We start from the raw sequence: 22,442 nt of genomic DNA, 5'->3' as shown, positions 1-22,442 counted from the left end.
ATAAGTCATTTATTATGGTTAATTAAATTATATCTTTAAAAATTCACTTATACATTGACTTGTACCTGATAAATATTTATTAATCCTCTCTACCTTTTTAATCCTATTCCTTTTAAAATAGTTTTTCTAATACCTGCTATTTCTATTACAGAGACAATTAAAGGCAGATGCTAAAAAAGCTATTGGAAGGCTTCAACTACGTACACTGAAACAAGGAGACAAGGTGCATATTTGACTTTTAAATGCTGTTTGTTTTAAAGCAATGCTACCAAGTTAACGTTAAAACTAAATGTCATTCCAGAGTATGCTTTTCAGTGGAATTTATCAATCTTACCGACTTTTTTAATCTATATGATGCTGGAGGTAGCCTGAATAATGGCCATTGGGTCCATAGATATCTAGGTTTTAATCCCTGGAACCTGTAAATATTACCTTATATGGCAGAAAGGACTTTGCAGATGAAAGTTAAGGATCTTGAGATGGGGAGATTATCCTGGATTATCCAGGTGGGTCCTAAATGTAATCACATTTGATGTTATAAGAAGGAGGAAAAGGGAGATTTGACTGCAGTGCAATAGAATATTTAGCAATGGAAGTAAGAGGTTATAGTGATGCAAGAAAGGGGCCATGAGCCAAGGAATACAGACAGCCTCTTAGAAGCTAGAAAAGGCAAGGAAATGGATTCTCCCCTGAAGCTTCCAGAAGGAACATAGCACTGCCAACACATTGACTTTTAGACTTCTGATTTCTAGAACAATAAGAGAATAAGTCTGTGTTATTTTAAGCCACTAAGTTATGGTCATTTTTAAAGCAAAACCAGGAAACTAATACAATGCCTTAGTGCAACTTTACCTGAACATCCTTTTTTAGATTTAGGACAGTTAAGAACTACCTTTGGTGTGTAAAACATGTATCAAAAAATAGCTATAGAACATATTGAATTAAAAATTACCATTTATAATAGCACCAGAACCATTCAGTACTTAGGTATAAATCTTGCAAAATATGTACACGATCTGTATGCTGAAAACTGGAAAACACCAATGAAAGAAATCAAAGATGACCTAAATAAATGGAGAGATATGCCATGTTCATGGGTCAGAAGACTCACTGTTGTCAAGATGTCAGAACCCCCCCAACTAATCTATAGATTCGATGCAGTTCCAAGTAAATCCTAGTGGGATCCTTTGTATTTATTGACAGGTTGATGCTAAGTTTATATGGAAAAGCAAAAGACCTAGAATAACCAAAACAATTTTTATAATGAAGAACAAATTTGGATGACTCATATTGCCTAATTTGCAGAATTATTTTAAAGATACAGTAGTCAATATAGTGTGGTATTGAAGAAAGGATAGACATTTAGATCAGTGGAACAGAAGAGAGTTCAGAAATAGACTCACACATATATGGTCAATTGATTTTTGACAAAGGTACACAGGCAATTAAATGGAAAAAGGGCAGTCAATTATTGGCCCTCCATAGGCAATGATTGGGTATCCTTATGCAAAAAACATGAACCTCGATCCATACTTCATACTGTCTATAAAGTATAAGTCAAAATATGTCACAGACCTAAATATAAAACCTAGAGCTATGAAATTCTTAGAAGAAAACTTTGGAGAAAAATATCTTCAAGACTTGGGTTAGGCAGAGAGTACTTAGATATGACAGCAAAACCAAGCCCATTAAAGAAAACAACAGAAATTTGACTTTGTCAAAATTAAGAACTATTGTTCTTTAACATGGTTAAGAAGATGAAAAGACAAGAAAAGCCACAGACTGGGAGAAAATATTTGCAAATCACATATCTGAGAAGGGACTGTATCTAGACTATCTCAAGAACTCTCAAAGCTCAGTAGTAAGAAAACAAACAGCATAGGGAAAAAGGGGCAAAACAGGCATCTACCAAAGAAAATATATGGATGGCAAAAAAGCACATAAAAAAGATGTTCAACATCATTAGTCATTAGGGAAGTGCAAATTAAAACCACAATGAGATACCACAGCACATTCATTAAAATAGCTAAAACCAGTACAACTGACAATACCGGAGAGCTGGCCAGATATGGAACAGCTGGAACTGTTATACATTTTGCTGGTGAGAATGTAATGTGTAGCCAGTTTCGAAAACAATTTGGCAGTTCTTTGTGAAGTCAAAAATAACACTTTCCAAAGAACCCAGCAATCTCAACTACTAGATAGTTAACCTAGAATAAAAAAGCATGTTTACATAAAAACTTGTACATAATTGTTCATGGCAGCTTTACTCATAATCACCAAAAATGGAAAGAACCCAGATGTCCTTCAAATGGTGAATGGATGAACAAACTGTGGCACAACCACATCACAGAATACCATTTAGCAATACAAAAGGGTTTGTGTTGGCGGCAGAGACCCTGTTGATGCACATAATATCGTGGATGAGTATTAAATGTATTAGGTTAAGTGAAAGAAGCCAAACGCAAAGGCACAATTCCATTTATATGACATTCAGGAAAAGCAAAAAGTATGGGAACTGAAAACAGATTAGTGGTTGCCAGAGGATGGGAGTGAGAGTAGAGGTTAACTACAAAGGGGTATAGAGGAATTTGTTGGGGCCGTAGAACTATCCTATATCTTGATTGCAGTGAGGATTGAGTGACTGCATATTTGTTCACACTTGTAAAACTGTATACTAAAAACAGTGAATTTTACTGCATGTGAATTTTACCTTAATTTTTTCTTAAATGGGAAAACATAGCTATAGAACTTGTACAAATGGCATCTTAAATAAATGCTACCTGTTCTTCTTTGTACTGTTCCTCTTTTGGTTGACTTTATTCTTTTACTTTTTTTAAGTCTAAATGATCTTCAGATTTCAATTGTATAAGAGTGTTATCAACTGTGGCCACAATGTTTTACATTAGATCCTCAGACCTTATTCGTATTATAACTGAACGTTTGTACACTTTGACCATCTACTCCTTATTTCCCCCATCCTCCAGCCTCTGGCAACCACTTTTCTACTCTGTTTCTAGAAGTTTGACCTTTTTTTAGATTCCAGTCAGGTCTAAATCTTACATCGCTTATTGAAAGAATCTATGCAATTTAAGTACATACATTTTCTGATCTTGCTCTGTAGTTTAACGTATCTTTTCTCATCCATCAGAGTAACAATAACTATTTGCTCATAGGAAATTGGCCCTGATGGAGATAGTTGTGCTGTGTGTATTGAACTATATAAACCAAATGATTTGGTGCGCATCTTAACCTGCAAGTAAGTTTGATTTTCTTTTATATCATCAATAAGAATAATTGGCTTATTGAAATGATAGTAACGGAGGAAACTATTTTGAATGTTTCCAAATTGATGTAAAGAAAATATTTATTTTCATTTAAATATAGGTGAATGCTTTATATATTAATATCATTGAAATTGTTATAAGGCTAATTATATAAAGTTCCCATTATCTGGTACAATTTGGAAACTAGTTCCATATAAAACTAAGAACCTAGCCAGCACCGCCATAATTTACACATACACGCATAGATAGATAGATAGATAGATAGATAGATAGATAACTGGATTATTTAAAATCATTTTAACAATCCTATTGAGGGAAAAAATATAAATCAACTCAGTGGGCACCTATTTGGAAGTATTCATTCTTTAGTTTTCTGTTACCCTTCTCCTGGAAGTTGTTCTTAACACTCTTTCTTTTAGCTATTAAATAGTGGTGTTCTTAGAACTTATCACATGACCTAAAGTATCAGCGTTATCTTGTACTCTGTACTATATTATTGAGAATGACTGTGCTATTTTTATAGTTAGGGAATGACAAGATAATAAAGATCTGAAATACTGAACAAAGTCTTAGGTCAGATAACATCTTAGCCATTTTTGAAGTAATAAGTAATGAAAATAGTTTTTTTTTTGAAGCTAAGGTAATGAGGCTTTTATATTTAAAAGTACTGTATTATGAGCCAGATGGCAGAGGAATAGACCCAAATTTCGCCTGGTCCCAGGAATTCAGCTAGATAGTTATCAAACCATTCTGAACACCTACAAACTCAACAGGAGATCGAAGAAAAGAATAGCAGCAACTCTCTGAACAGAAAAGCGACCACTTTCTGGAAGGTAGGACGTGCGGAGAAGTGAATCCGAGGTGATATTCGGGAAGATAGACTGTTGGGGGGGGGGGGACTCCATCATCCAGCTACCAGCAAGTGATAGAGCCGTGGAGCACAAAATTGGAACTTTTAGAAGTTGGCTCTGCTGAGGGACGTCACTCCAGTGGCTAAGCGGGGGATGGAACTCTCGCTGGGACAGTGTGGTCTCAGGACCCTCGGGGTCACAGAAAGACCGGGGGTGCCTGAGTGCGGCAGAGCTCCCAGGTATCGGAGGAGGGAAGCTGGCTGCAGAGACGGAGCCGAGGAGCGGGCTCTCAGCTCGGGGTGGCCATAAACCGTGATCTGTGGCACAGTCGGGCCACTGCTCCTCCAGCAGGGACCCAACAAGCGGCAGATCCGGGGAGACTCACCTTCCTCCCCCGGGAGGAGCGGCGCGGGAGCGCACCGCAGGGATCTGCTGGGTTTGGAGACTCCACACGGGGTCGGGTGCCAGAGATAGAAACGCTGGGTCACAGGCTGGGTGAGCACGGAGTGCGGCCGGAGACCGGGGAGACGGGAGTGACTGACTGCTTTTCTCTGGGGGCTCACTGAGGAGTGGGGCCCCGAGTTCTCGGCTCCTCCCGGGCGGAGATTGGGAGGCCACCATTTTCACTCTCATCCTCCAAAGCTGTACGGAAAGCTTGCAGGGAACAAAAGCTCCCGAGAGCAAACCGGAGCAGATAACTTAGCCCCAGACCGGCAAGGGCGGGGCAATTCCGCCTCCGGCAAAGACATTTGAGAATCTCTGCAACAGGCCCCTCCCCCAGAAGATCAGCAAGAACAGCCAGCCAAGACCAAGTTTACCGATCAATGAGAACGGCAAAATCCCAGAGCTGGGGGAATACAGCACATAGAATTCATGGCTTTTTTCCCATGATTTTTTACTCTTTCAAAGTTAAATTTTAAAATTTTCTTAATTTTTTTTTTCTATTTCTTTTTTTAAAAATTTTCTTCTTTTTCAACCAACATCTTATCTTATCCATTCCTTTTTAAAAATCTTTTTGAATTTTCATCTGTACAGTCATATTCTATCGCTTCATCGTATTTACCCTCATTTTTGTATATGTATAAGTTTTTCTTTTTTTAAAATTTTGGGAAGCAGTTTCTTCTAAAAGACCAAAATAAAGCCAAAATCTAGTGTGTGGCTCTGTTCTATTCACCAGCCTGATCATATTCTTTTTTTTTTCTTTCCCTCCCGGTTTTCAGTCTCTTCTGATTTGTTTAGTGTATATTTTTCTGGGGTCATTGTTACCCTTTTAGCATTTTGTTCTCTCATTCATCTGTTCTTCTCTGGACAAAATGACAAGACAGAAAAACTTACCTCAAAATAACAAGAGGCAATACCAACTGCCAGGGACCTAATCAATACAGATATTAGTAAGATGTCGGAACTAGAGTTCAGAATGACGATTATAAATATACTACTAGCTGAGCTTGAGAAAAGCATAGAAGATACTCGAGAATCCCTTCCTGGAGAAATAAAAGAACTAAAATCTAACTAAGTCAAAATCAAAAAGGCTATTAATGAGGTGCAATCATTGAGGAGGGCACGTTCTGCATGGAGCACTGGGTGTTATGCACAATGAATCATGGAACACTATATCTAAAACTAATGATGTAATGTATGGGGATTAACATAACAATAAAAAAATTAAAAAAAAAAAAATAATGAGGTGCAATCAAAAATGGAGGCTCTAACTGCTAGGATAAATGAGGCAGAAGAGAGAATTAGTGATACAGAAGAACAAATGATGGAGAATAAAGAAGCTGAGAAAAAGAGAGATGAACAACTACTGGATCACGAGGGGAGAATTTGAAAGATAAGTGATACCATAAGATGAAACAATGTTAGAATAATTGGGATCCCAGAAGAAGAAGAGAGAGGGGGGCAGAACGTATATTAGAGCAAATTATAGCAGAGAACTTCCCTAATTTGGGGAAGGAAACAAGCATCAAAATCCAGGAGGCACAGAGAACACCCCTCAAAATCAATAAAAATAGGTCAACACCCCGACATCTAATAGTAAAACTTACAGGTCTCAGAGACAAAGAGGAAATCCTGAAAGCAGCTCGGGACAAGAGGTCTGTAACCTACAATGGTAGAAACATTAGATTGGCAGCAGACCTATCCACAGAGACCTGGCAGGCCAGAAAGGAGTGACATGATATATTCAGAGCACTAAATGAGAAAAATATGCAGCTAGGCTGTCATTGAAAATAGGAGGAGAGATAAAAAGCTTCCAGGACAAACAAAAACTAAAAGAATTTGCAAACATGAAACCAGCCCTACAAGAAATATTGAAAGGGGTCCTCTAAGCAAAGAGAGAGCCTAAAAGTAACATAGAGCAGAAAGGAACACACACAATATACAGTAACAATCACCTTACAGGCAATACAGTGGCACTAAATTCATATCTTTCAGTAGTTACCCTGAATGTAAATGGGCTAAATGCCCCAATCAAAGGCACGGGGTATCAGATTGGATAAAAAGACAAGACCCATCGTTATGCTGTTTGCAAGACACTCATTTTAGACCCAAAGACACCCCCAGATTGAAAGTGAGGGGTGGAAAACAATTTACCATGCTAATGGACATCAAAAGAAAGCTGGGGTGGCAATCCTTATATCAGACAAATTAGATTTTAAACCAAAGACTATAATAAGAGATGAGGAAGGACATTACATCCTACTTAAAGGGTCTATCCAACAAGAAGATCTAACAATTGTAAATATCTATACCTCTAACATGGGAGCAGCCAATTATATAAGCCAATTAATAACAAAAGCAAAGAAACACATCGACAATAATACAATAATAGTAGGGGACTTTAACACCCCCATCATCTAAGCAAAAGATCAACAAGGAAATAAAGGCTTTAAATGGTACACTGGACCAGGTGGACTTCACAGATATATTCAGAACATTCCATCCCAAAGCAACAGAATACACATTCTTCGCTAGTGACATGGAACAATCTCCAGAATAGATCACATCCTGGGTCACAAATCAGGTCTCAACTGGTACCAAATGATTGGGATCAATCCCTGCATATGTTCGGACCACAATGCTTTGAAACTAGAACTCAATCACAAGAGGAAAGTTGGAAAGAACTCAAATACATGGAGGCTAAAGAGCATCCTACTAAAGAATGAATGGGTCAACCAAGAAATTAAAGAAGAATTAAATTCATGGAAACCAATGAAAATGAAAACACAAGTGTTCAAAATCTTTGGGATGCAGCAAAGGCAGTCCTAAGAGGAAAGTATATAGCAATACAAGCCTTTCTCAAGAAACAAGAAAGGTCTCAAATATACAACCTAACCCTACACCTAAAAGAGCTGGAGAAAGAACAGTAAATAATGCCTAAACCCAGCACAAGAGAAATAATAAAGATCAGAGCAGAAATCAATGAAATAGAAACCAAAAGAACAGTTGAACAGATCAATGAAACTAGGAGCTGGTTCTTTGAGAGAATTAATAAGATTGATAAACCCCTGGCCAGGCTTATCAAAAAGAAAAGAGAAAGGACCCAAATAAATAAAATCATAAATGAAAGAGGAGATACCACAACCAAAACCAAAGAAATACAATCATAAGAACATATTATGAGCAACTATATGCCAGCAAATTAGATAATCTGGAAGAAATGGATGCATTCCTACAGACGTATAAACTACCAAAATGAACCAGGAAGAAATAGAAAACCTGAACAGACCCATAACCAGTAAGGAAATTGAAGCAGTAATCAAAAATCTCCCAAAAAACAAGAGCCCATGGCCAGATGGCTTCCCAGGGGAATTCTACCAAACATTTAAAGAAGAATTAATACCTATTCTTCTGAAACTGTTCCAAAAAAATAGAAATGGAAGGAAAGCTTCCAAACTCATTTTATGAGGCCAGCATTACCTTGATCCCAAAACCAGACAAAGACCCCATCAAAAAGGAGAATTACAGACCAATATCCCTGATGAACATGGATGCAAAAATTCTCACCAAAATACTAGCCAATAGGATTCAACAGTACATTAAAAGGATTATTCATCACGACCAAGTGGGATTTATCCCTCGGCTGCAAGTTTGGTTCAACATCTGCAAATCAATCAATGTGACACAATACATTAATAAAAGAGAGAACAAGAACCATATGATCCTCTCAGTAGATGCAGAAAAAGTATTTGACAAAGTACAGCATCCTTTCTTGATTAAAACTCTTCAGAGTGTAGGGATAGAGGGTACATACCTCAATATCATAAAAGCCAACTATGAAGAACCCACAGCGAATATCATTCTCAATGGGGAAAAACTGAGAGCTTTCCCCCTAAGGTCAGGAACACGGCAGGGATGTCCACTCACCACTGCTATTCAACATACTACTAGAAGTCCTAGCCTCAGCAATCAGACAACAAAAAGAAATAAAAAGCATACGAATTGGCAAAGAAGAAGTCAAACTCTCACTCTTTGCAGATGATATGATACTTTATGTGGAAAACCCGAAAGACTCCACCCCAAAACTGCTAGAGCTTATACAGGAATTCAGTAAAGTGGCAGGATATAAAATCAATGCACAGAAATCCGTTGCATTTCTATACACCAGCAACAAGGCAGAAGAAAGAGAAATTAAGGAGTCGATCCAATTTACAAGTACACTCAAAACCCTAAGATACCTAGGAATAAATCTAACCAAAGAAGCAAAGGATCTGTATTCAGAAAACTACAGAATACTCATGAAGGAAACTGAGGAAGACACAAAGAAATGGAAAAACGTTCCATGCTCATGGATTGGAAGAACAAATATTGTGAAAATGTCCATGCCACCTAGAGCAGTCTACACATTTAATGCAATCCCTATTAAAACAGCATCAACTTTTTTTCAAAGAAATGGAACAAATAATCCTAAAATACGTATGGAACCAGAAAAGACCTCGAATACCCAGAGGAATTTTGAAAAAGAAAAGCAAAACTGGTGGCATCACAATTCCAGACTTCAAGCTCTATTACAAAGCTGTAATCATCAAGACAGTATGGTACTGACCCAAAAACAGACATATAGATCAATGGAATAGAATAGAGAGACCAGAAATGGACCCTCAACTCTATGGTCAACTAATCTTCGACAAAGCAGGAAAGAATGTCCAATGGAAAAAAAGAGAGTCTCTTCAACAAATGGTGTTGGGAAAATTGGACAGCCCCATGAAGAAGAATGAAACTGGACCATTTCCTTACACCACATACAAAAATAGACTCAAAATGGATGAAAGACCTCAATGTGAGACAGGATTCCATCAAAATTCTAGAGGAGAACACAGGCATCAACCTCTTCGACCTCAGCCGCAGCATCTTCTTCCTAGAAACACCGCCAAAGGCAAGGAAAGCAAGGGCAAAAATGAACCATTGGGACTTCATCAAGATAAAAAGCTTTTGCACAGCAAAGGAAACAGTCAACAAAACCAACGGCAACCAACAGAATGGAAGAAGATATTTGCAAATGACATATCAGATAAAGTATCCAAAATCCATAAAGAACTTACCAAACTCAACACCCAGAGAACAAATAATCCAGTTAAGAAATGGGCGGAAGACATGAACAGACATTTCTGCAAAGAAGACATCCAAATGGCCAACAGACACATGAAAAGGTGCTCAACATCACTTGGCATCAGGGAAATACAAATCAAAACCACATTGAGATACCACCTTATACCAGTCAGAATGGCTAAAATTAACAAGTCAGGAAACGACAGATGTTGGTGAGGATGGGAGAAAGGGGAACCCTCCTACACTGTTGGTCGGAATGCAAGCTGGTGTAGCCACTCTGGAAAACAGTATGGAGGTTCCTCAAAAAGTTGAAAATAGAGCTACACTACGACCCAGCAATTGCCCTACTGGGTATTTACCCCAAAGATACAAATGTAGTGATCAGAAGGGGTACGTGCACCCCAATGTTTATAGCAGCAATGTCCACAATAGCCAAACTATGGGAAGAGCCTAGACGTCCATCAACAGATGAATGGATAAGGAAGAGGTGGTATATATATACAATGAAATATTATGCAGCCATCAAAAAATGAAATCTTGCCATTTGCAACGACATGGATGGAACTAGCAGGTATTATGCTAAGCAAAATAAGTCAATCAGAGAAGGACAATTATCATATGATCTCACTGATATGAGGAATTTGAGAAATAAGACAGAGGATCATAGGGGAAGGGAGGGAAGAATGAAAGAAGACAAAACCAGAGAGGGATATAAATCATAAGAGATTCTTAATCTCAGGAAACAAACTGAGGGTTGCTGGAGGGGAGGGGGGTGGGAGGGATGGGGTAACTGGGTGATGGACATTGGGGAGGGTATGTGCTATGGTGAGCGCTGTGAATTGTGTAAGACTGATGAATCACAGACCTGTACCCCTGAAACAAATAATACATTATCTATTAATAAAAAAAAATGTAAATAATTTCATGACAGGGATTATCTCCTGGCATAGAGTAAGAGTCAATAAAAATGTGTTAACATAAAAAAATTTAAAAAAGTAAAAGTACTGTATTATGAAACTTCCTAATTTTGTTTCTGTGGCTCCTTCGTAGTGTTTATGCTGTAATGGTATGCTTAAAAGAAAAACCAACATCTGTTAAAAAACTAAATAAAAATATAGGGTAACCTGTTAGTATATTAGGCTGTGTTGTTGCTGTTTCACTAGTGATAACCAAATTATGTGTGTTTTTTTTTCTTTCATTAGCCATATTTTCCATAAGACATGTGTTGACCCATGGCTGTTAGAACACAGGACTTGCCCCATGTGCAAATGTGACATACTCAAAGCTTTGGGAATTGAGGTAAACATTGCTAAACTATTTATATGAAGGAACTTAAGTTATTTATGTACCTGGGCCTTCAAGAAAGTAACATCCTTAGTTTTTAGGTGTGTAATATGCTAGACTTGTGATTTATATCAAAAATTGGACCTATTTACATAATGACAGTAAGGTGCCATGTTGGACCACTTCCATTTTCCTTCTTCTTTTCTCTTATTATTTGGTCAGAATTTTAAGTGATGACCACAGACACTACCAACTGGCTTCTGGTACGTCTTGCATTTTTGCTCTTACTATTGCACAGCGACTGAACTTGTAGTTAGATGAGTGTTTTTATTTTGAAAAAGCGTAATAAATATTAAAGTATAATTGTATTTGGTAAATGAAATAAAACTTACCTATTTTACAATACACCAGCAACAGAAAGTCAAGCTCAACAAAATCTTCCTGACTTTAGGAGATACATAGATGGTACTGATTCTCAAATCCCTTAGGGGACAGCATGAGATGTTGTTGTTAAATAAATTTTTTATTTATGAATAATTTTAGATTTACAGAAAAGTTGAAAGGACAATACAGAGAGTTCCCACATAACCCTCACCCAGTTTTGACTATTGTTAACGTTTTGCATTACTGTGGTATGTTTGTCAAAAGTAAGAAACTGACATTGGGTCATTGCTATTAACTAAACTTCAGACTTCATTAGATTTTTGCCAGCAGCTGTCTTTTGAAAACTCCGGGAGGTGAACTTGATTCAGGGTGGAGGTTTTTTTGTGGTTTTTTGTTTGTTTGTTTGTGTGGAGTGCCTACCTTGTAGCAGGCATTGTATTATGAAGCACTGGGATCACCCAGATGAACATCAGATGTGAAGGCAATCTGCTTATAACATCTTCCACCCCATTTTGGACCCAGTTACTCCAACTGCTCTGGCTGGGACCAGCAAGAGATTTTTGTGATCATCAAAAGGGATTATAGGTTTAAAAGGTTAAGAAGCATTGCTCTAATAAGTTACCTATGCAGAAATTTTGTAATGACATGTCAGGAAAAAACAGGTACTCTGAGAGTCTTTTAATTTGTTCCAATGCTTTCCAAAGGTGGATGCTGAAGACGGATCAGTGTCTTTACAAGTCCCTGTTTCCAATGAAACATCAAATAGTGCCTCTCCTCATGAAGAGGATAATCGCAGTGAGACTGCATCGTCTGGCTATGCTTCTGTTCAGGGAGCAGATGAACCACCTTTAGAAGAACATGTGCAGTCAGCAAGTAAGCACCATGCTGAGGGGCAGTGAGTGCCCCCACAATGATCCATTGTGGAGCATATATGCCTGGCAGAGGGCTCCTGCTTTTTATTGTTTGTTCCTTTCATCCCATTAAACACGTTCCAGGTTTTTTCTAGTAACAATGGTGGAGTACAGGACACACCCCTACCTTAGTTTAATATGCACATATTTAAGTGTATCTGAAACAGATGAAATACATCAGTAGTGGGCATTCTTCACAGACTAAAAAGATTTTTTATAGGATAGCTTCTCTCTGATGCATTTAAGTATTGGTTATTAATTTACAGAGGCTGAGGAGAAACTTTAAGCTTTGGAAGCCATTGTTTATTGTAGAGCAATCAGAAACTAAGATAACTGAGTCCTGAAATGATAAGAGAGAATTCAGTTTACAAAAGCTTGATTTATACACAACTTCTTAGGAACCCATCTTTTGCACAGATCGGAAACTGTGTAAGAATACGTGCTGCCACCTGTTGATTATTTACCATGAAATGAACAAACCGTGGAAACTAAAATTGAATATATTATTTTCAAACTTCATGTGAATTGAATCAGTGTTGTAACTTAGTAATGTCGTGCCAGTGGAGAAAGTTCAGGGAGTTTTGTTACCTTCTTCCTTAGGAAGGGAAAACCCTCATGCAGAAATTAGTTTCCTTCTCTTTAACTTCCACCTTTTTCATGGTTTTTGTTGGTTTGATGGTTTTCTCAATCCTCATGTTGAAATAACCTAATGCTGGCATAGAAGTAGAAGAAAACTAAATATTAAGATGACTTGTGAGAGTTTCAGCTTCCTATTGACATAAACCTTTACCCTCAGTATAGACTTATCAGTGCCATACACATCATTCCTGAAGATGTCACGAGGAGTACTATCATGCAAGTGTACACTTCATATTTCTTGTAATCTAATCTTCAGACATTTCCCAGAGTACAAAGTCGTCATAAGAATCTTAATAATCTGTGGATTATTCTACCTACAATAGAGAATCATTGTCTATTTGCCCCAGGTGATTTTTTTGATTCCATAACTGTGTGGTAATAGAATTCAGTGATGATAAAGGAGAGTACTGGATAATTCAGTTTATTGCTAGGCTTGTTTTTTTTTTTAAAGTTCCAATCTACTTTTTTTGTGTGTTCTCTTCTTCTTGTGAGGCAGGGTGGTAAATAGAACAGTTTTTGCAGAGAATATGACAAGCAAATGAAATGATGATCCAAATTCCTCCCCCTATATTCTTTATCTGGATGAATGGTAGTAACACCCATTTAGGTGCCTCAAACCAGAAACTAGGGAGCTCCTAGATTCTTCCCTCTCTTTCTTATTGATTCAGTATCCCTTTTCTTTAATCCATCTCCTAATTCCCAACCTTAATTCCACAGTCATAGTTTGAGCCACTGTTTTCTCTCTGCTCATTCCTTCCACTCTCATTCCTTCTCCCAAGAAATTGGGGAAGCCTGGTCTAATTCCTGTTCATCCTTTAAAACTTACCCTCTTTTGAAAAGCCTCCCTTGACTCACATGTGCGACCCTACTGTCTGCTTCCATAGAACTTTTATTATTTCATTTATTGTACTGAATTGTATTAAAACTTTTAAACGTTCCTTTGGATAGGAACAGTGTCTTATTTGTCACTATTGTATACCCAGCACTGAGAACAGCCTGCCATGTAGTAGGTACTCAAATAGATGTTGAATGAATGACCATAAAGAGTAGATTTTAATTTTATCTATGATTATATATTACTAGTTTGGGTATCTTGCCCATTACCTATTGATTATTGCGGTGATAGTTGATTTAAATAACTTTGCAAACATATAGTTGATTTGTTCGTGTCTGTTTGTCCCATCATTGCAGTAAGTCCTGTTAGAACACTGGGTTTTAAAACTTACGCATGCATCAAGTCACCTGGAGGGCTTGTTAAAACAGATGGGCTGCCACCTGTTTGTGACTCCGTAGGTTTGGAGGAGGGCCTGAGAATTTTTGTTTCTAAAAAGTTCCTAGGTGATACTGATGCTGCAGGTCCAGGGACCATTCTTTGAGAACCACTAAATAAGGGTCCTAGTTCTTAACCCTAGCTACACATTAAAATCACTCAGAGAATCTTTAAACATTACTGATGCCTGGGCTCTTCCCCAGAATGGTTAAATCAGAATCCATGAGGGGTATGGCCCAAGCACAGGTATTTTTTTTTAAATTTTTAATTTTAATTTTGATGTAATTTCAGGCTGACTAAAAATTTCAAAAATAGTACAAATAATGCCCATATACCCTTCACTCAACTTCTCCAAATGTTAACATCTTATATAATCATATACAATTATTAACACCAGGAATTTAACTGATAAAATGTTATTAACCAAATGAGAGATCTTAACTCAGATTTCACCGATTGACCCACTAATGTCCTTTTTTCTGTCCCAGGATCCCACATTGCATTTCCCTTTCACTCTTTTTTTTCCAGATTTATTGAGATATATTTGACATAAAATTGTGTAAGTTTAAGGTGTACAACATGATTTGATATACCTATATTTGCAAAATGATTACCACAGTAAGGTTAATTAACAAATTCACCACATAATTATAAATTTTGTGTGTATGTGGTGAGAATATTTAAGATCTACTTTCTTAGCAACTTTCAAGTATATCCAAAATTCCACTGAGTATTTACCCAAAGAAAACAAAAACAATAATTCAGAAAGATATATGCACCCTTATGTTTATTGCAGCATTATTTGCAATAGCCAAGATATGGAAGCAACCTAAGTGTCCATCAATAGACAAAAGGATAAGGAAGATGTGGTATATATAATACAATGGGATATTACACAGCTATAAAAAAGGATGAGCTCATGCCATTTGCAACATGAATGGACCTATAGGTTATCATGCTAAGTGAAATCAGTCAGACTGAAAAAGACAAATACCATATTATTTCACTCATGTGGAATCTAAAAAAAACAGATGAATAAACAAACAAAAAGCATAAACAGGCCTATAAATACAGAAAACAAAGTGATGGTTGCCAGAGGGGAGGGAGATGGGTAAAATACGGGAAGGGGATTGGGAGATCCAGGCTTCCAGTTATGGAATGAATAAGTCATGGGAATAAAAAGCACAGCATAAGGACATAGTCAATGATACTGTAATAACACACTAAAAAAGGTAAGTATAGCAAAATGTATAAACTTTAAGAAGTCTGTAATACAGTATTGTTAACTGTAGCCACCATGCTGTACATTAGATCCCCAGAACTTAGTCATCTTATAACTGAGAGTTTGTGCCCTTTGATCAACATTTCCCCGTCCCCTCTGCCCCTAGCTCCTAGCCCCTGATAACCACCATTCTACTCTCTGAGTTTGGCTTTTTTTTTTTTTTTTTAAGACTCCACAGATAAGTGAGATCATGCGGTATTTGTCTTTTTTCTATCTTATTTCATTTAGCACAAATGCCCTCAAGGTCTACCCATGTTGTTGCAAATGGCAAGATTTCCTTCTTTCTCATAGCTGAATAATATTCCTGTGTGTGTGTGTGTGTGTCACATTTTCTTTATCCATTCATCTGTCAACAGATATTTAGGATGTTTCCATATCTTGGCTATTGTGAATAATCTTGCACTGAACATGGGAGTGCAGATATCTCTTCAAGATACTGATTTCATTTCCTTTGCATATATACCCCAAATTGGAATTGCTGGATCATATGGTACTTGTACTTTCAATTTTCTTGAGGAACCTCCATACTATCTTTCATAGTGGCTGTGCCCATTTACATTCCCAGGAACAGTGCACTGGGGATCCCTTTTCACCACATCCTCGCCAACACTTACCTCTTGTCTTTTTGATAGTAGCTATTCTGACAAGTGTGAGGTGATTAGCCCATTGTTTTTGATTTGCATTTCCCTGATGATTAGTGATGTTGATCATCTTTTCATGTACCTGTTGGCCATTTGTATGTATTCTTTGAAAATATATCTGTTCAGTTCCTCTGCCTATTTTTAATTGGATTACTTGATTTTTGCTGCTGAGTTGTAGGGGTTTCTTTTATATTTTTTTGTATATTAATCCTTTATCTGATAAGCAAATATTGTCTCCCATTCTGTAGGTTGCCTCTTCATTCTGTTGATTATTTCTTTTGCTGTGCAAAGCTTTTCAGTTTGAGGTAGTCCCACTTGTTGATTTGTGCTTTTCACCTCCTATACAAAAAAATTGTTGCCTAGACCAATGTCAAAGAGCCTTCCCCCTATGTTTTCTTCTAGGAATTCTATGGTTTCAGGTCTTACATTTAAGTCCTTAATCCATTTAGAGTTCATTTTTGTGGCTGGTGTAAGATAGGGGTCCATTTTCATTCTACCATATGTGAATATCCAGTTTACCCAACACCACTTACTGAAAAGACTATCTTTTCCCCATTGAGTGTTTTTGGCTCCCTTGTCAAATATTAGGTGACTGCATGTACATGGGCTTATTTCTGGGCCCTCAATTCTGATCCATTGGTCTATGTGTCTATTTCTATGCCAGTATACTAGTTTTGGTTACGGTAGCTTTGTAATATAATTTGAAATCAGGAAGTATGATGTCTCCAACTTTGTTCTTCTTTCTCAGAATTGCTTTGGCTATCCAGGGTCTTTGTGGTTCCATATAAATTTTAGGATTGTTATTTCTGTGAAAAATGCCATTGGAATTTTAATAGGGAATGCATTGAATCTATAGATGGCTTTGGGGTATATGAACACTTTTTTTTTTAACGGTATTCTTCTAATTCATGAACATAGGATATCTTTCCATTTATTTGTATTTTATTCAATATCATTGATGTCTTATAGTTTTCAGTACAGATCTTTTACCTCCTTGGTTAAATTTATTCATAAGTATTTTATTGTTTTGATGTCATTATAAATGGAATCATTTTCTTTATTTCTCTTTCAAATATTTCATTGTTAGTGTATAGAAATGTGACTGGTTTTTGTATGTTGATTTTGTGTCCTACAGCTTTACTGAATTCATGCATTCTAATAGTCTTATTGGTGGAGTCTTAATCATTTTCTTGATATAAGGTCATGTCATGTAGAAATAATTTTACTTCTTCCTTTCCATTTTGATGCCTTTTATTTCTTTTTCTTGATTAATTGCTCTGGCTATGATTTCTAGTACTATGTTGAATAGAACTGGTAAGAATGAGTACCCTTGTCTTGTTTCTGATTTTAGAGGAAAAGCTTTCAGCTTTTCACTGTTGAGCATGATGTTAGCTGTGGGTTTGTCACAAATGGCCTTTATTATGTTTAGATATATTTCTTCTCCACCCAATTTGTTGAGAGGTCCACATTGCATTTAATGGTCATGTCTTTTTCATGTCCAATCTGTGATTGTTCCTTAGTCTTTCATGACATTGACACTTTGAAAATTGCTAGTCAGTTACTTTGTAGAATGTCCCTCACTTTGAACTTGTCTACTGTTTCCCAGTGATTAAATTCATTGTCTATTGTGTATTTCTGACAAGAATACCACAGAAGTGATATTGTGCCCTTCTCTGCCTCCTCTCGTATAATGAGGCACATGATGTTCATGTCTTAATTACTGATGGTTTTGCTTACTTGGTTAAGATGGTGTCTGCCAAGCTTCTTTTAAAGTTACTGTTTTTCCCTTTGTAATTATTATCTTATAGAGAGACACTTGGAGGCTATGCAAATGTTCTGTTTCTCATGCTTTTACCCACTAATTTTAGCAATCTATGTTTTTTTCCTTGAAATAATTATTACTGAATTGTGTGCCAAATGGTAATTTTCTATTTCCATCCTTCTTTCTACATTAATTAAGCTTCTATTTTAAGGAAAAGCTATCCTTTCTCTGTTTATTTATTCAATTATTTATATATAATAGTATGGACTTATAGATATTTCTTTTATTCTGTAATTTTATCCTGATTTATTCATTGCTTAGATTTTCCTAGATTTGGTCATTGGGAACTCCCTCAAGGTGGTTTCTGTGTTCTTTCAACATGCTTCATTATTTTTTTGAGCACTTTCTGGTACCACAAGATGTTCTAGGCCAGGGATTGGCAAACATTTTCTGTCAAGGGTCTGATAGTAAATATTTTAGGCTTTGAAGGCCGTAAGTCTCTGCTGCATTGGGAGGGGGGGATGTTTGACTTACAACCTTTTAAAAATGTGAAAACCACTCTTAGCTATTGATTTGACTTGCAGGCTGTAGTTCGCTGACCCCTAGGTTACAAGGGGTTAATCTTTTTTTTTTTTTTTTTTTTTTTTAAGATTTTTTTTTTATTTGAGAGAGAGAGTGAGAGAGAGAGAGAGCACAAGAGGGGGGAGTGGGAGAGGGAGAAGCAGACTCCCTGCCGAGCAGGGAGCCCGATGCGGGACTCGATCCTGGGACTCCAGGATCATGACCTGAGCCGAAGGCAGTCGCTTAACCAACTGAGCCACCCAGGCGCCCACAAGGGGTTAATCTTGTACTCTCCTTGCCCTAGCCCTAGAATCATCCATTTCGGGGGAGGGTGGCTTTTTTGGAGAACAGTACTTCAAAACCAGGATCTGGGCACTAGATATGATCATTGCTATGGGAATATCATTGCTATTAGCCCTTTCAGTTAACAAAGCTAGGAAATACATGTATGTACTCAGAAAAATACATACACACACATCTATATACATCTGTCTCTCTATCTGAAAAACAGTGAGCTCAATACTGATACATCTGATTCTAGTTAAACACCACAGAGTTTATTCTAGCCTTCCCCTTTCCTTATTTGTAACTCACAATTTCACTAACAAATGTCCTTTTTGTTTTTAGCCTTATCGGATATAGTCAAAATACTGTTTTCCTAAGTCACTTAGGTTAAGTTCTTTTCTTCCCCACTGTTTTCAGGATGGTTCTATATTTCCTCTGTTATATAACTATGTTCATCTGTTACTGTTTGCACTCCATTTGGGGAACTCCTTCTACCTTCCTGTTTGTTTGTTTTTTTTTTAAGTCTGTGTATCTATCTGTGCATATGAAAAAGCATAGGTATTTTTTAAAGCACCTAGGTGATTGAAATGTGAAGCCAGGTTTAAGGATGAAAAAGCAGCAGAAGACATAATTTTTGCTTTTAAGGCGGCTATAATCTAGGTAGAAGTAAGCACACGTGAATAAAAGAAAGAGTAATTGTAAATCAGTTTAATAAGGTCATATATGCCTTGTGTAAGACATAGCCTAAGTCATATAATTACTAAAGGAATAGGGAATGAGTATAATGATTGGAGTATGATAGACAAGAAAGGCTTCTTAGATGTGAGTGTTGAATTTTGTCTTAAGAGGGGTTAAATCATCCTAAAATTGCCATTTCTTTTTAAAGATGAAAATCTCCAGCTGGTAAACCATGAGGCAAGTTCCGTGGCAGTGGATGTTGTTCCTCATGTTGACAACCCAACCTTTGAAGAAGATGAAACTCCTGATCAAGAGACTGCTGTTCGAGAAATTAAATCATAAAATCTGTGTCAATAGAAAACTTGAAACTTTAGTAATAACAGAACTGCCAATCAGGGCTAGTTTACTATTAATGAACTGGATAAACTTAATTAAATAAGAATGATACTGAAAGTGCTGAGATGACTACTATAATGCTATAGTTAAATTACTTAAAATATTTAATCTATTAACTTTTTTCCACAAACTCATAATGTTTTTCATAGGCAAGTGTCCTCTCGATAGTGATAGCAACATTTTTAAACATTTAAAACTCTCTTCAAGTAGTCATGTTTTTCATTTATAACAATTTTCTTATAAAAACATGTTGCTTTTAAAATGTGGAGTAGCTGTAATCACTTTATTTTATGATAGTATCTTAATTAAAAATACTACTATTTTAGCTTGGGCTATCTGTGTCAGGGTTTTTCTCCAGGTGCTTATATTGATCTGGAATTGTAATGTAAAAAGCAATGCAAACTTAGGCTAGTACTTCATGAAATGTCTCTTTAGGCTACATTAAGTTGATAGAACAAGATTAAAGCAAAGTATTCATTTTAACAATTTCTTGTTTTTAAAAATTAGGCTAAATGTACTTCATGTGAGTGTTGAGCATAGTTTATCAGAGAATATGGACTGGACTGGATTGATTGGTATATTAATGACACCAATTTGACATAAGATTATAGACAAAAAGATTCTTTATAAAAATGCTGTATAACTATTCCTCAAAATTATGGGATTTTCAAAAGCAGAGTATATAAATTATCATACTATTTGAAAATGATAATGAGTAAGTCACACAAAAATTGGTAATTGATCTTTGTGTATGAATTTGTCTGCAGAAATCAGTCTGTAGAAAATGTTTTCCAAACAATGTCAACTTTGAAAATTGAGTTTACATTTTACCTAAATGGGCTAAAATTACATTAGGTAAACAAAAATTCTGTCCATATAGCTATAAATTTTGTGAACACATTTTCTTGGTGTTTGAAAAAGAATTGGGGGGGGGAGAATTCCAGGTGCCTTAATATAAAGTTTGAAGCTTTCATCCACCAAAGTAAAATAGAGCTACTTAAAAATGCACTTTATTTGTATTCTGTGTGGCTTATCTTGGTTTTAAAGTTGTGTTTCCAGTGCAAATTCCAGCAGAATTTAGGCAAAAGCTGAACAGACATGTATTTTTGTTTGCTAAATGTAGAATGGACAAAACCATTGCATTCTTGTACACTGATTTGAAATGCTGTAAATATTTCCCGATTTGTATTGATTCTCTTTAAATATAAAATGTAAATAAAATATTCCAATAAAAGTTTTTGTCTGGTGTTTAGTTCAGTTAGCCTATACTAACTTTTCATATATGCTTGGATTTTGGAGGGAAAAAATGGTCGATATAAATGGTCATTGATATATTTGATGAATAAAAACTAAAACTTTAGGATATTTACTTATACATTTCATTTCATAAAGAGGAATTGCTGTCATTGTAATATAACTGAACTACCATGAATTATTTTTCAATGTCAGTAAGGTAAATAATGAGCTTGACCACTGATAATATAAGTTTAGAAAAACACATTGATGCCAGTCCATCTTTATACTACCCAAGACATAAAACCATTTTATTACTTTAAAATTTCTTTTCCTTCAGCCTTCTCTTTGGCAATATGGTTGCTGGGATGCTGTTAATGAGTTAAATGCATCTCTTTTGTCAAACATGGGAAGAATAAACATGCTTGGGACACCTCAGAGCCATGATTTTCAAACCAGGGTACACATATGTCTTATGAGGCAATATGCCAGGTGTACGTGTGTGATGCCACACAATAAACTTGACCTATATTCTTATTTCTTGTTTTGTGCGGGAAAAGCCTCAGCTTTTCCATGGCATAGGGTTTGGAATTGCTATTTAGGGTTTTCTAGTACTTTCAGTACCTAATTCTTTAACAAGGCTTTTTGGGGTGGAATTTTATAATTTTTAAAATTGTCAACATCTGTATTGAAGTATAATTAACATAGCAAAAAATTGCCCATTATAAATGTACAGTTCCACAATGTTTAGCAAATGTATAGAGTGCAACTGTCACTGCAATCCAGTTTTAGAACATTCTAACTCCAAAAAGTTCCCTCGTACTCATTTGCAGTCAATTTCTGCTCCATTCCCAGACTCAGGCAACCACGAATCTGCTTTCTATCTCTATAGATTTGCTTATTCTGGACATTTCGTATAAATGGAACCATACAGTATGTGTGTGGTCTTCTGTGACTGGTTTCTTCCACTTAGCATAATATTTTCAAGGCTCATTCATGTTTGAAGCATGCATCAGCACCTACCTCATTCCTTTTCATTGATGAATGATATTCCATTGTATGAATATTCCACATTTGGTTATCCATCAGTTAATGAACGCTTGGATTTTTCCCACTTTTTTCCATTATGGATAATGCTGCTATGAATATGTGCAAGTCTTTGCGTGGATGTATGTTTTCAATTCTCTTCAGCATATACAAAGAGGAATTCCATATCACTTGTGAATTTTCTTCCTTTTTTGAGAACAGATCATTTGAGCAACAGACTTTATATGACTCTCACATAATAATCAAAATATAAACTGATTCCTTTAACAGTGGCAGGAGAAATATATGTACAAGCAGTCTCCAACTTAAGGAGGGGTTTTCAGAGAGTTCATTTATAGGTTTAGCAGAAGTTAATTTGTATTATCTTACAAATAATAATAA

At 36.4% G+C, this 22,442-nt stretch overlaps 1 protein-coding gene across 3 annotated transcripts in view; it reads left to right on the top strand.

Moving 5' to 3' along the window:
• Positions 1 to 21,015, top strand: part of RNF128 (ring finger protein 128) — a 103,062-nt gene extending 82,047 nt beyond the window's left edge. For all 3 annotated transcript variants that reach the window (XM_078065484.1, XM_078065485.1, XM_078065483.1), the window contains exons 3-7: positions 152 to 223; positions 3,177 to 3,259; positions 10,891 to 10,987; positions 12,061 to 12,229; positions 19,594 to 21,015. In XM_078065484.1, the coding sequence (XP_077921610.1) occupies positions 152 to 223; positions 3,177 to 3,259; positions 10,891 to 10,987; positions 12,061 to 12,229; positions 19,594 to 19,727 (555 nt within the window). In that variant the 3' untranslated portion in view covers positions 19,728 to 21,015. The remainder of the gene's footprint in view (positions 1 to 151; positions 224 to 3,176; positions 3,260 to 10,890; positions 10,988 to 12,060; positions 12,230 to 19,593) is intronic.
• Positions 21,016 to 22,442: the final 1,427 nt, after the last annotated feature.

The sequence above is a fragment of the Halichoerus grypus genome, chromosome X (assembly GCF_964656455.1).
Source record: "Halichoerus grypus chromosome X, mHalGry1.hap1.1, whole genome shotgun sequence".
In the NCBI taxonomy this organism is placed as follows: Eukaryota; Metazoa; Chordata; class Mammalia; order Carnivora; family Phocidae; genus Halichoerus; species Halichoerus grypus.
This window is presented reverse-complemented; position numbering and strand designations above follow the sequence as displayed.